Raw genomic sequence first — 15350 nt, 5'->3', positions numbered from 1 at the left:
TGTAAGCCTTAACCTGTAGCGTAGTAGCCTTTTGATGTTTATTACACATGGGGAAGATTGCATATGATCTTTACGTCTCGGTAAGTAAGTTACTGAAGCTGTTGCTCCAATGTGAACACACTTGTTCTGTGTTCACATGTGTGCTCTGTTGTCTATCACGATGGACATTCAGCAACACAACATTGTTGTGTGATATGAAAGCATACACCTGTTGCCTATTATGTTATGAATAGAATCTGGGCAGGAACTCCAAATCTGGGCAGACTTTTTTTGTGTTTTGATATCGGAAAGACTGCCGAGTTGGCACAAAATTTTCAAGACAGTTCCACTCTATGAACATTCCATGTCAACAAAGAGGATAAAATCCACATAGAGTTTTAAATACTAGAACTTGACTGAGTAGAATTCTATGGATTGAACTCTTCAATATTTATGATACAATTGAAACAATTCTCAGGATGTTCAGACTTGGATGCAGCCAGATAACTCTGCCACTCTGAGACTTTGCTCTGGTCACTTACTTCCTGTGTGTGTGTGTGTGTATCAGATCCACTCTCTGTATAGTACAGCCAGCCCCAGCATGCTGAAGAGGAAGCAGAGCTCGAGGGTTGAGGCCCAGCCCATGACTGACTTTGGGCCCGACGAAACCCTCGCCGACAGCGCCGACATCTTCTGGATCAACAAACCAGTGAGTGGGTGACTATTTCAGTCACATGGGACTGGGCCATATTTGAAATGGAAAATTGGCACATTTAGACGCCAATCCAATTCATTACAAATAAAGTGAAAGTACACTATGGGTTCACTCAGACAATTTAGGCTGTATTTTACATCTGTTTGGTTTGTTTCAATATCCAATTAAAATGTAAACTACGTTCAAGTTTGTTTTTTACCAATGGACTAGTCCCAAAACTGCAAACTCCCAAATTAAATCAAGCGCAACTCAAATAGTAACTGACGTACAACATGTATTTGACCCAAGTACGATGGGATTGTCACCTTTCCTTGTCTGTCCCCTTCCTCCTCCTCCCCAGTGGGTGCACTCTCTGCTGCGAGCCTGTGCCATCATCAGCGTCATCAGCGTGTGTATGAACACACCCAAGACGTTCGAGCACTACCCCCCGCTGCAGTACGTGACCTTTACCCTGGACACGCTGCTCATGTTCCTCTACACCGCTGAGATGATCGCCAAGATGCACATCAGAGGAATCATCAAGGTAATAATACAAACAATCCATTTTCTGCACAAAAAATAAAACAAATATAACGATGTACATTTTATGCCCAAGCTTACAAATCTAACTTTACATAGCTCTTTATACTCACTGTATACTGTATGAAAATGGCAGATTTGGTCACTGACAAGCGCATAAATTGTAACGCACTGGCTGTACAGTAACATGCTATACATTACGTCAGCGCTCATTATTGTGAACCGTATTGAGAAGAAAATCCCCCACGAGTCACCTTTATGCACTCATTACTCTATTCCTTGTGCACCAGAACGAATAACTGTTTCTCTAAAGTGCTCTATGAAAGCCTAACACTGGAAGATGATATTTTATAAATTAGCTAGTGTTGTTGGCAATATAATAAGCTTTTAAATGATGACCATCTGACCCACATTGCGATTTGTAATGAAACATTTTTGAATCGTGTAATGGTGGGGATGCAGGGCAGCGTTCCAAACTAAAAACTACATGTGTGCTTGCTTCAGTTCCTCCAAAGCCACAGCCAGGAGAGCTCCAACAAGTACCTAATAGTACCTTTTTTAGCTCAAGAGCACCACCAGAGTCAAATGATCTGTAGTGTGATTTAATACCGTGGGAAGGTGCCCTAGCACTGCTGTTTCGGATCCACTCTGATAGTCGATTGCAGCGTAGATGCTGCACAGTTTACCGAACTCCATTGAAATTGGGGGAAGAGTGGATCCGAAATCCATTGTGGTAGAGGGGTGTGACGCATCACTTTCCCATCATATGCCCTCTATTTAGATAATAGTGTCCTTGGGTGTTCTCTAACTTTTGAGTGATGGCTTCTGCTTAGCCACTAAGTATTTGATCTGCTGATTATATGGATGTGTTTGACAACCATCAATCAGAATGAATGTTGTGCTAAGAAATAAGTGCCAGTTTGCGGTCCTTTAAATTATGACCCTTTGACATTACTCAAAAGTTTGTGTCCAACAATACCCCATTAATATGGATCTGTATTAGTATTCACATTCTGTCAGATACTATGGCTGTGGTTGAGTTTGCCTGGTTCAATGGAACCAATGGGTAGCCCCAATAGTGCAAACCCTGCCCACCGACCTAGCACTCCATGCAGGATCAATCAAATGTTCATAATATTTGAAAGAAATCAAAATGCTATTTGAACCCAGGTCTGATAGGGTCAGACAGATCCAGGGAAATAGATGGTGTGCTACAGAAGCACCCGGATACAATACATCTGGCAGATGAAAGGCCTAAATTACTGCGGTGGGAAGTGTAGACAGCTTAATTGGCAAATCAAGGATAACAAGCACACTGACAGGAAGTCATCAGACGGACACCGAAACACTGTTTACGCCAAAGCGGAATACAGCCGAGTCATTTGGGTAATGCTTCTGTCAGTGTGGACAGGTCAATACCGCCTCTTAACATTTGCCATCCGGTGTTAAAAGGGATGAGGGATAATTATTTTGTATTGTGTGTGAGCGTGTCTGTCTGTCATCACTGAGTCCTCATCAAAGTAAAAATAGATTGTTGTCCGTATCAATAGCAACATGTCAAGTTGACCATCAAGATGATGGATGATATTGATGATTGTGTGAATCAATACCAAGAGAGTGAAAGCCCAATGTTTCCATTATAAAGTCCCTTTATTCTTTTCCAAAATATGGTATGATGTTTCACACAGTTTCACAAACTCATTTAGACGGTCTATTTATTATTCTGTCACAGATTCTATGAGTTATTGCTCATTGTCCCTTTCCCCCCTTCCCAAAAATAAGACTCCTCATAGTATTATTCAACCTGTTAGTGTGGTTTTGATGTCTCACATAGTTGGAATCTTGTGCTTGCAACACTACGCTTGTGAATTGGATATTAAAAGTCCAATGCAGCTGTTTTTCTTTCAATATCAAATTATTTCCAGGTTACAATTAAGTACCTTACTGTGATGGTTTCCAACACCATCGAGTTTTCTGATTACACGACGGTAGTAGGCCTGATCACCGGTGACAATGAGACAACCTACAGTGATCTAGCAGGACAACAACCCTCAACGTCAGTAAGACCAAGTATCTGATCGAGCAGTCGAGCAGGTCAATGGCTTCAAGTTCCTCTGTGTCCAAATCACTAAGGACTTAAAATTGTCCACACACACGCAAGCAGTCGGGAAGAGAGCGTGACAGCGGCTCTTCCCCCTCAGGAGGTTGAAAATATTTGTTATGGGCCCTCAAATTCTCGAAAGGTTCTCCAGCTGCACCATTGAGAGCATCTTGACTGGCTACGTCACTGCTTGGTATGGCAACTACACTGCCCTCGATTGCATGGCGCTGCAGAGGGCGGCGCGGACAGCCCAGAGTATCACTTGGGCTGAGCTTCTTGCCATCCAGGACCTCGATATCAGGCGGTGTGAAAGGAAGGTCCGGAAAGCGGTATTGGAGAATCAAGTCCGACACCAACTGGATCCTGAACAGCTTCTATCCCTAAGCCATAAGAGTGCTAAATAGCTAACAAAATCTGCATTGACCCTTCTATTTTATTTATATTTAGGCACTGTCTATGCACACTCACACACTCTCTCTATGCACATTCTACGCACGCACACAAACACACACACACACTTAATTTGCTCACACACGCATAACACGCACATACATTTATACTGACTACACACACACAATCACATACTATTATTATTGCTGCTACTCTGTTTATTATATCTAACCCTACCACTTGAGTGGCTGCTGCCAACACACTGACTCAACTCCAGCCACTTTAATAATGGGAATTGCCACTTTAAACAATGCTACTGAATATAATGTTTACATACCCTACATTACTCATCTCATATGTATATGTATATACTGTACTCTATATCATCTACTGCATCTTTATGTAATACATGTATTACTAGCCACTTTAAACTATGCCACTTTGTTTACATACCCTACATTACTCATCTCATATGTATATACTGTACTCGATACCGTCTACTGCGTCTTGCCTATGCCATTCTGTACCATCACTCATTCATATATCTTTATGTACATATTCTTTATCCCTTTACACTTGTGTGTGTATAAGGTAGTAGTCTTGGAATTGTTAGGTTAGATTACTTGTTGGTTATTACTGCATTGTCGGAACTAGAAGCACAAGCATTTCGCAACACTCGCATTAACATCTGCTTAACCATGTGTATGTGACCAATACATTTGATTTGATTTGACTTCAGTATCCCTGCACATTGTAAATATGGTATTGGCACTGACGCTGTATATGTGACTTACCTTCTGGATTCGGTCTTATGTAGCAAAATGTGAAATTGTGTTTTTTACAATTTCTCTGGGAAACTAATAATAACCTCTGCTAGGGAGCCAGCCAGCTAATGTTAGCTCCAGCTAATCTTAAGACATATAGCTAGCTAGCTAAACAATTAAAACTTATTCAGGATTGGTGGTTCCCCTGTGGGACGGTTGAGCTAATGTAGGCTAATGCGATTAGCATGAGGGTGTAAGTAGCAAGGACATTTTCCAGGACATAGACATATCTGACATGGGCAGAAAGCTTAAATTCTTGTTAATCTAACTGCACTACCCAATTTACATGAGCTATTACAGTGAAATAATACCATGCTATTGTTTGAGGAGAGTGCACCGTTTTGAACATGAACGTTAATAATAATATTTTCCACCATAATTTGCAAATAAATTCATAAAAAATCCTACAATTGCAAATAAGAATTTGTTCTTAACTGACTTGCCTAGTTAAATAAAGGTAACACCATCCATTTAAAAAAAAAAACATTTAAAAAAAAAAAGATTGATGGGAGTGGTTGAATGGAGCTGAAGGGTGGGACCAATAACAAGATACCCCGTATGTTTTACATTGGTTATGTAAAATGTATATAGGTTCAGAAATGTTGTGAAATAGCACAGATACAAATATATGGCAAATAGAAATCAAACTGGATGGACATCAGAAATAGAGGAAGGCCAGGGCTAAAAACAAACAGAATATAACTATTGTAAAATAGTCCGTAAAATGTAAATAGAATGTATAGTGTAGAGTAGTGCCTAAGTGTTATTGTTTATTTACTTTTCCAATTAGAGGAGGAGTGTTAGGGTTTGCTGGGAATAATAAAGAAAAATATCATTTAAAAAGATATGTGTATATATACACTACCGTTCAAAAGTTGGGTTTCACTTAGAAATGTCCTGGATTTTGGAAGAAAAGAAAAAAAATTGTTTCAATCAAAATAACAGCAAACTGATCAGAATTACAGTGTAGACATTGTTAATCAATTTGATGTCATTTTAAGGGACAAACAATATGCTTTTCTTTCAAAAACAAGGACATTTCTAAGTGACACCAAACTTTTGTGTGTGTTTGTGTGTGTGTGTGGATATTATTTACCCCCAAAATATATGGGGGATTAGAAAAGATGAAAAGATGTAACAGGTACTCCTATATGCTTAATTTAGAGTTATTTATGTAACTTTAGTTGTGATGCTTTGATTTGAAAAAAGTTGCATGAAAGGCATGAGCTCTGCTTTGATATTTGCGCAAGCTGTACAAACTTCATCAGTCTCTCATTCACAAGTTGACAAGCACTTGATAATGCTTCATATTTCCCTGTGGCATCCCCTTTGTATGGCCGTAATGCCCCCTAAAAAAAAGCCTTTTGTGTCCCTTTTTCCCTTGGGCTGTTTATAATAATTATAATTCTCCTCCTCCGGCTGCCTGTTCTGAAGCACCTCTCACTCACATGGCTCTCCGTCACTTGATCGGGTTTTTCTCACAGGCTACAAGTGAAGACAGACACATCAGGAATGCAACTGTGCGCATCCTTGTCCAATTCCAAGGCGCATATTCAAGAACTGTTCGTATTTTATTTTTGTCAACCAACAAGATGAGTAGGCCTAACGCACAAACAAAGCACTAGCCTATGTCAATCTACTGTCCCTTATAGTACAAAAGTTGACCTATTCTGTGCAATAAAAAAATATTCCAAACATAGTCTGGGACTGTTGTGGGATGCGATAAATTCCAGATTTATACAACCACTACCATCCCAAGCAATGAGGCTGACGCAACAGATCAGAACATTTTAAAATGTTGATAAACTATTAGGCTATTTCTTCACCTTATAAGCGCAGCAATGTGCACATGGCAGTAGGCTATACGCGCGAATGTTCCAAAATGTAATCAATTAGTGGGAACACACTGTTCTCAATAGTGACTGGGAATGCGATTATGCATGTAATGCTTTATTACAAAAGTGCATTTTTATGGTGAAAATGATCTTCCCTAAACTTGAAACTCACGCACCGCCTATGTATGCCAATTAGACTGTACACCGGTTGGAACTGTGGGAAGCATTGCAGTCAACATAGGCCAGCGTTTCTGTGGAACATTTTCGGCATCTTGTGGAGTCCATGCCCTGATGATGAATTGAGGCTGTTCTGAGGGGAGGGGGGATGCGTACCTCAATATCAGGAAGGTGTTGTTAGGTTCTGAACAAACCAGGTTTATTCACCCACTAGGTCATACAGCTGCAAAGATGAAGTGTGATTACACAAGCACATATATTTCTAGTCAGGAACTTTCCTGATGCTAGAACGATCGTGGACGTGGAGCTGTATGCATGTGAGATAGAACTGTAGTCAGAGAGTCGTTGGGGTGAGCCCCTCTGGCCTGCCTTATCAGGAACTGAAACTAGACAGTTGTCATTTTCCCCTCTCCTTAGGAACCTTGACATTCAACTGTCACGTGTGCTCCCTCTCCGGCCTTTAAGTCACCAGGCTGCTCATTATGGCGCACACCTGTCACCAGTGTTACGTGCATAATGACACTCACCTGGACTCCATCACCTCCTTGATTACCTGCCCTTTATATGTCACTCCCTTTGGTTTCTTCCCCAGTCGTTATTGTTGCTGTTTCATGTCTGTGCGCTGTTTGTGTTTCTTGTTTTGTTCATTTATTAATTAAATGTATTCACTTCCTGAACTTGCTTCCCGACTCTCAGCGTACATTGTTACATCAACAATAACATGTTTGAACAGAATATTAACTTTCTGCACTTCCCCTTGTCTCACTCAGTAACTTTCCATACACACAGTTCCTTTCCACCATTCATTGACCCCAACATATCCTTATACATGTAAAGTAATCAATAAGTTTTAGCATGGTAACACGAATAAGTATATTTCAAGCTAGAATCCAACAGTCCCTCCTTTTTGAATAGTAACTCCCATACTGATGAACATTATACAAACTTTGAAATTAATTATTTTAGAGTGTTGGAAAAGCATGCCAGGTGAAGCTGGTTGAGAGAATGCCAAGAGTGTGCAAAAGTGTCATCAAGGCAAATGGTGGCTACTTTGAAGAATCTAAAATATACAGTACCAGTCAAAAGTTTGGACACCTACTCATTCAAGGGTTTTTCTGTATTTTAAATATGTTCTATAATGTAGAATAATAGTGAAGACGTCAGTCGTATGAAATAACAGATATGGAATCATGTAGTAAAAGTGCTAAACAAATGAAAATATATTTCCTTTGGTGACAGCTTTGCACACTCTTGGCTTTCTCTCAACCAGCTTCATGAGGTAGTCACCTGGAATACATTTTAATTAACAAGTGTACCTTGTTAAAAGTTTATTTAATTTGTTTGAGTCAATCAGTTGTGTTGTAACAAGGTATGGGTGGTATACAGAAGATAGCCCTATTTGTTAAATGACCAAGTCCATATTATGGCAAGAACAGCTCAAATAAGCAAAGAGAAACGACAGTCCATCATTACTTTAAGACACATTTCAAGAACTTTGAAAATTTCTTCAAGTGCAGGCGCAAAAACATCAAGATCTATGATCAAACTGGCTCTCATGAGGACCGCCACAGGAAAGGAAGACTCAGAGATACCTATGTTGCAGAGGATAAGTTCATTAGAGTTAACTGCACCTCAGATTGCAGCCCAAATAAAGGCTCCTCAGAGTTCAAGTAACAGACAAATCTCAACGTCAACTGTTCAGAGGAGACTGTGTGAATCAGGCCTTCATGGTCGAACACCTCCAGGCTGTTGAAGGACTATTTGACCAAGAAGGAGGGTGATGGAGTGCTGCTTCAGATGACCTGGCCTCCACAATCACCCAACCTCAACCCAAATGAAATGGTTTGGGATGAGTTGGACCCCAGAGTGAAGGTATGCCAGCAGCATACCACCCTGCATCCCACTGCTGACTTGCTTTTGAAGCTAAGCAGGGTTGGTCCTGTTCGGTTCCTGGATGGGAGACCAGATGCTGCTGGAAGTGGTGTTGGAGGGCCAGTATGAGGCACCCTTTCCTCTGGTCTAAAAAATAATATCCCAATTCCCCTGGGCAGTGATTGGGGACATTGCCCTGTGTAGGGTGCTGTCTTTTGAATCGGACGATAAACAGGTGTCCTGATTCTCTGTGGTCACTAAAGATCCCATGGCACTTATCGTAAGAGTAGGTTCAAGTAACATCTCAACATCAACTGTTCAGAGGAGACTGCTTGAATCAGGCCTTCATGGTCGAATTGCTGCAAGGAAACCACTACTAAACGACACCAATTAGATGAAGAGACTTGCTTGGACCAAGAAACACGAGCAATGGACATTAGGCCGATGGAAATGTGTCCTTTGGACTGATGAGTCCAAATTTGAGATTTTTGGTTCCAACCGCCTTGTCTTTGTGAGACGCAGAGTAGGTGAACGGATGATCTCTGCATGTGTATTTCCCATCGTGAAGCATGGAGGAGATGGTGTGATGGTGCTTTCCTGGTGACGGTCTGATTTATTTAGATTTCAAGGCACACTTAACCAGCATGGCTACCACATCATTCTGCAGCGATACGCCATCCCATCTGGTTTGGGCGTAGTGGGCCTGTCATTTGTTTTTCAACAGGACAGGTACTTTCACACCTCCAGGTTGTGTAGGGGCTGTTTGACCAAGAAGGAGCATGATGGAGTGCTGCATCAGATGTCCTGACCTCCACAATCACCCGACCTCAACCCAATTGAGATGGTTTGAGATGAGTTGGACCGCAGAGTGAAGGAAAAGCAGCCAACTCCAAGACTGTTGTAAAAGCATTCCAGGTGAAGCTGGTTGAGAGAATGCCAAGAGTGTGCAAAGCTGTCATCAAGGCAAAGGGTGGCTACTTTGAAGAAGAATCTTGTTTAACTATTTTTTTGGGTTACTACATGATTATCTGTGTCATTTCATAGTTTTGATGTCTTCACTATTATTCTACATGTAGAAAATAGTAAAAATAACCCATAAATGAGTAGGTGTGTCCAAACTTTTAACTGGTACTTTATAATTATAACCTCCTACCAGGCGGGGTCAGCTCCTTATACTAGACAACCAATACATCTCTGTTGCTATTCAGGAACTTAATTAGTTCCTCTCACTGCTGTAGTCATGGTCTTGCCTGATGCTAGGTCCTTTTTGGGCATGGGGGTGTATGGGTGTGTGAGAGGACTGTAGTAGCAGGGTCGTTTGAGTGGTCCCCTCTGGCCCCCCTCCCAGAGGTTTCTTTTAACTTTATTTGTTGAGTTAACCTTGAGCCAAATTCCTCGCTCCTCCCTAGTTCCGCAGCTCTCCCTGCCTTATCAGGAACTGAAACTAGACTGTTGTCCTTTGCCCATCTTAGGAACCTTGATATTCAACAATATTAGAATATTAATTTTCTGCACTTCTCACTCAGGTGCTTTCCATACACCCAGTTCCTATCCTCCCCTCATTGACCCCAACATATACATTCCTTATACATATAACGTAATCAATAAGTTATAGTATGTTAACACAAATAGGTTTATTTCAAGATCGAATCCAATATTGTTCTTAATGTTTTGTACACTCAGTCTATATGACTCCACCTCTACACTTATTCATGCAACTTTACTGACACAGCCCTCACTAGAGCACTGACGAATGCAGTGTCTCTCTGCCTATGAGTGAGTCACTTTTCAACCTCATATTCATTATTTCCAGCACCAAACCAGTATCTACATATGTGAAAACTGCGTTTCAATGATCTGTGGTTAAAAAAATAATAAGGTCATAAATGTTTCTCTGTAGCTAGGTTTCGATCCAATTTGCGACACATTTTCATGCGAATATTAAAAATCTGAAAAAAAAGATAAGGATGTGCGTAAAATGCACATAAAAATATTTTTTTGTAAATAAAATTCCCATGTGCTAAATGATTTTCCATTGCATTTTCAACTCCACTGATGGTTGTGTCACTAAAACTGCTGCGTTATATAGCAAATGTGCCCACTCTGATCTTGGCACATGTGTGCCAGGCAACAGCCCGCAGATACAGTGACAGTAAGCTACCTACATTATGACATTATTATGGATAAGAACGATAGTTTTTGTCAAATGGCAGCCAAACATCGATCATCATGTCACCAGAATAAGAACCTCGATATTTATTGGAACATCACCTTGTGCATTTATCACCCTGTGAAATTCACTATTTATCTCATCTGTAGCCTAATACAATGCATGCTTTGCTGAGTCGTAGTGGGAGGACCACATACGTTTACTTCAATATGATGGTTATTATATCAATATTTGCTCATAAATCTGTTTCCACTGCCATTTCTCGCACAATTAACTTTATCGACATGAGAAGATCCCACCATGTCGAACAAACAAATTGTCTGTCGTCATTTATAAAATTGTCCCGGCATTTCATGTTTCCATCAGCCCGGTCGTGACTTTTTTCATGCATCAGGTAATTCATCCGAATGAAATGGTTGGTGGAAATATTGTTATTGACATCACATGGTATTTTCCTGCTCCCCACGTCACCACAAATCTCATAGGCTGTGTTTGAATACCCAGACTAACATACTGTATACTACATACTACATACTATATACTATTAGTTCATTTTAGTATACTGTAAACGGTATCGTTTCAGTTGAGCATACTAGAGCTTCGCCTGTCTTTTTTGGTATTTTTTTGTAATGCAGTTGAAGTCGGAAGTTTACATACACTTAGGTTGGAGTCATTAAAACTTGTTTTTCAACCTCTCCACAAATGTCTTGTTAACAAACTATAGTTTTGGCAAGTTGGTTAGGACATCTACTTTGTGCATGATACAAGTAATTTTTCCAACCATTTTTTACAGACAGATTATTTCAAATCTGGTTCATTCACTGTATCACAATTCCAGTGGGTCAGAAGTTTACATACACTAAGTTGACTGTGCCTTTATACAGCTTAGAAAATTCCAGAAAATGATGTCATGGCTTTAGAAAATTCTGATAGGCTAATTGACATAATTTGCGTCAATTGGAGGTGTACCTATGGATGCATTTCAAGGCCTACCTTCAAACTCGGTGCCTCTTTGCCTGACATCATGGGAAAATCAAAGGAAATCAGCCAAGACCTCCCCAAGTCTGGTTCATTCTTGGGAGAAATTTCCAAATGCCTGAAGGTCCCACGTTTATCTGTGCAAACAACAGCACGCAAGTATAAACACTATGGGGACCACACAGCCGTCATACCGCTCAGGAAGGAGACGCATTCTGTCTCCTAGAGATGAACGTACTTTGGTGCAAAAAGTGCAAATTAATCCCAGAACAACAGCAAAGGACCTTGTGAAGATGCTGGAGGTAACAGGTAAAAGAGTATCTATATCCACAGTATATTGAAGCAATATCAGTCAGGATGTTAAAGCTTGGTCGCAAATGGGTCTTCCAAATGGACAATGACCTCAAGCATACTTCCAAAGTTGTGGCAAACTGGCTTAAGGATAAACAAAGTCAAGGTATTAGAGTGGCCATATCAAAGCCCTGACCTCAATCCTATAGAAAATTTGCGGGCAGAACTGAAGAAACGTGTTCGAGCAAGGAGGCCTTATATTAGATTATTTGAGCACGGAATTCAACATCTGCTCAATGGGGGAGATGCTTTTTGTTAGCTTTTGCAGAGGCAGCCGCTATTCTTCCTGGTGTCCACCTAAACACAAAACATGACAAGTAACAGAACACTGGTAGAGATGGACAGTCACACAAATTTAAACGATATACAAACAATACAACAACAAAAATTACAAACAAGACATCTTAAAAAAAAAAAAGAAATGTTGTGTCTGTGTCCCCTCACAATCCCTGCCGTTCCATAAGATGTTGTTTAGTCTTTTTTTTTAGGTCATTTGCTGTTTGCTTGAGTAATTGGAGATGTAAGGGAGTTCCATGCGATCATGGCTTTGTATAATACTGTGCATTGCCATGAATTTGTTCTGGACTTGGGCACTGAGGAGACCTCTAGAGGCATGTCTTGTGGGTTATGTATGGGTGTCTGAGCTGAATGTAATTTCATTATGCAGACAATCTGGAATTTAAACTTTTTTTTGCTGTACTTGACCATAATACCAGACAGTATTTAAGATGGGACAAGACCAGAGCCTGAACAACTAGTACTGTTGATTTTTGAGTAAAACAAAGTATTTTAATAACAGACATACCCCTCCCCATCTTCACAACATTGTCAATATGACTTCACCATGATAATTGACCATCCAATGTTATACCTAGGAGTTTAGCTTCTTCTGGTTTTAGATGCATTTAAGACCAGTTTGTTTATCATTTATCACCAATTCTGATACTGACTGTAACTGCTTATTTAGAATTTCAGTGAGCTCACTGGCTTTTGGGGGCTGACATGTTAAGTATGGAATCATCTGCATACAAAGTCATTCATGTTTTGTGTAAGACCAGTGGCAAATCATTTGTAAAAATAGAGAAGAGTAACGGCTAAAGGTAACTGCCCCGACGGACACCGCACTGCATGTCTGATGTTAGAAACACTTCAGTTGAAGAACACTCTTTAGATTCAATTAGATGAATAACTCTCCAACCATTTGATGGCAAGTGATGTAAGCCATAGCAAGTGAGTTTCTTCAATAATAATTTATGATCAATAAAATCAAGGGCTTGCAGTGAAATCTAACAATACAGCTCCAACTATCATTGTATTATCCATTTATTTTAACCAATCATCTAAAATATGAGTCAAGACAATACAAGTTGAGTGCCCTTCTCTATATGCTTGCCTAAAGTCAGTTGTTAACTTGTTCTCTGAAAAATAGTGTTGTGTTTGGTCAAACTCAATTCTCTCCATCATTTTACTAAGAACAGGCAGCAAATTGATTGGGCGCTTGTTAGAGCCAGCAAAGGGTGCTTTACTATGTGTCTTGGAACACAATTCCCATTATGCACTTTAGTCTATACCTATCCCACGTGTCAATTTATTAAAGGGATAATCCACTCAAAATACATCCTAACATGAAATACAGTTGAAGTTGGGGTCCTTATCTCATTTTTCAATCACTCCACAAATGTCTTGTTAAAAAACTATAGTTTTGGCAAGTTTGGGAATAGTTTAACCAAAATATGCCACAAGACCTAGAATTGCCTTATGCCTATCCCACAAAAAAGGTTCACTGTAACAAGCTAACTTTTTTGATGAATTTAAAGCAAAATTCCCAAAATTCCCGGGCCTTCCAATGGAATTTTCTGGGAAAATTCTGGTAATTTACCGGAAAGTTTACAACCCTTTGCATCCCTACTCTGGACAATAAAGTAGACGAGCTCAGAGCGAGAGTTTACTTCCAGAGAGACACCGGGGACTGCAACATACTTTGTTTCACGAAATCATGCCTCTCTCCGGATATACAGTTGAAGTCGGAAGTTTGCATACACTTAGGTTGGAGTCATTAAAACTCGTTTTTCAACCACTCCACAAATGTCTTGTTAACAAACTATAGTTTTGGCAAGTCGGTTAGGACATCTACTTTGTGCATGATACAAGTAATTTTTCCAACAATTGATTACAGACAAATTATTTCACTTATAATTCACTGTATCACAATTCCAGTGGGTCAGAAGTTTACATACACTAAGTTGACTGTGCCTTTAAACAGCTTGGAAAATTCCAGAAAATGATGTCATGGTTTATAAGCTTCTAGTTGACATAATTTGAGTCAATTGGAGGTGTACCTGTGGATGTATTTCAAGGCCTACCTTCAAACTCAGTGCCCCTTTGCTTGACATCATGGGAAAATCAAAAGTCAGCCAAGACCTAAAAAAGAAAAAAAAGGTATACCTCCACAGGTCTGGTTCATCCTTGGGAGCAATTTCCAAACTCCTGAAGGTACCACGTTCATCTGTATAAACACTACGCAGCCGTCATACCTGTTCAGGAAGGAGAGGCATTCGGTCTCCTAGAGATGAACATACTTTGGTGCGAAACGTGTAAATCAATCCCAGAACAACAGCAATGGACCTTGTGAAGATGCTGGAGGAAACGGGTACAAAAGTATATATAAATATATATCCACAGTAAAACAAGTCCTATATCGACATAACCTGATAGGCCGCTCAGCAGGGAAGAAGCCACTGGTCCAAAACCGCCATGAAAAAGCTAGACTATGGTTTGCAACTGCAAATGGGTATGAAGATCGTACCTTTTGGAGAAATGTCATCCAGTCTGATGAAACAAAAATAGAACTGTTTGGCCATAATGTCCATACAGTGGGGCAAAAAAGTATTTAGTCAGCCACCAATTGTGCAAGTTCTCCCACTTAAAAACATGAGAGAGGCCTGTAATTTTCATCATAGGTACACTTCAACTATGACAGACAAAATGAGGGAAAAGAATCCAGAAAATCACATTGTAGGATTTTTAATTAATTTATTTGCAAATTATGGTGGAAAATAAGTATTTGGTCACCTACAAACAAGCAAGATTTCTGGCTCTCACAGACCTGTAACTTCTTCTTTAAGAGGCTCCTCTGTCCTCCACTCGTTACCTGTATCAATGGCACCTGTTTGAACTTGTTATCAGTATAAAAGACACCTGTCCACAACCTCAAACAGTCACACTCCAAACTCTACTATGGCCAAGACCAAAGAGCTGTCAAAGGTAAGCAGTTTGGTTTGAAGAAATCAACTGTGGGATCAACTATTAGGAAATGGAAGACATACAAGACCATTGATAATCTCCCTCGATCTGGGGCTCCATGCAAGATCTCTCCCCGTGGGGTCAAAATGATCACAAGAACGGTGAGTAAAAATCCCAGAACCATACAGGGGGATCT

At 40.1% G+C, this 15350-nt stretch overlaps 1 protein-coding gene across 3 annotated transcripts in view; it reads left to right on the top strand.

The window, feature by feature from the left end:
- The window catches only part of nalcn (sodium leak channel, non-selective), a 277670-nt gene that overhangs the window by 21456 nt on the left and 240864 nt on the right, over positions 1 to 15350 (top strand). For all 3 annotated transcript variants that reach the window (XM_024388657.2, XM_042306734.1, XM_024388656.2), the window contains 2 exons: positions 548 to 688; positions 1035 to 1217. In XM_024388657.2, coding sequence (XP_024244425.1) covers positions 548 to 688; positions 1035 to 1217 — 324 coding nt within the window. The remainder of the gene's footprint in view (positions 1 to 547; positions 689 to 1034; positions 1218 to 15350) is intronic.

Source organism: Oncorhynchus tshawytscha, linkage group LG26, assembly GCF_018296145.1.
Source record: "Oncorhynchus tshawytscha isolate Ot180627B linkage group LG26, Otsh_v2.0, whole genome shotgun sequence".
NCBI classification, from domain to species: domain Eukaryota; kingdom Metazoa; phylum Chordata; class Actinopteri; order Salmoniformes; family Salmonidae; genus Oncorhynchus; species Oncorhynchus tshawytscha.
This window is presented reverse-complemented; position numbering and strand designations above follow the sequence as displayed.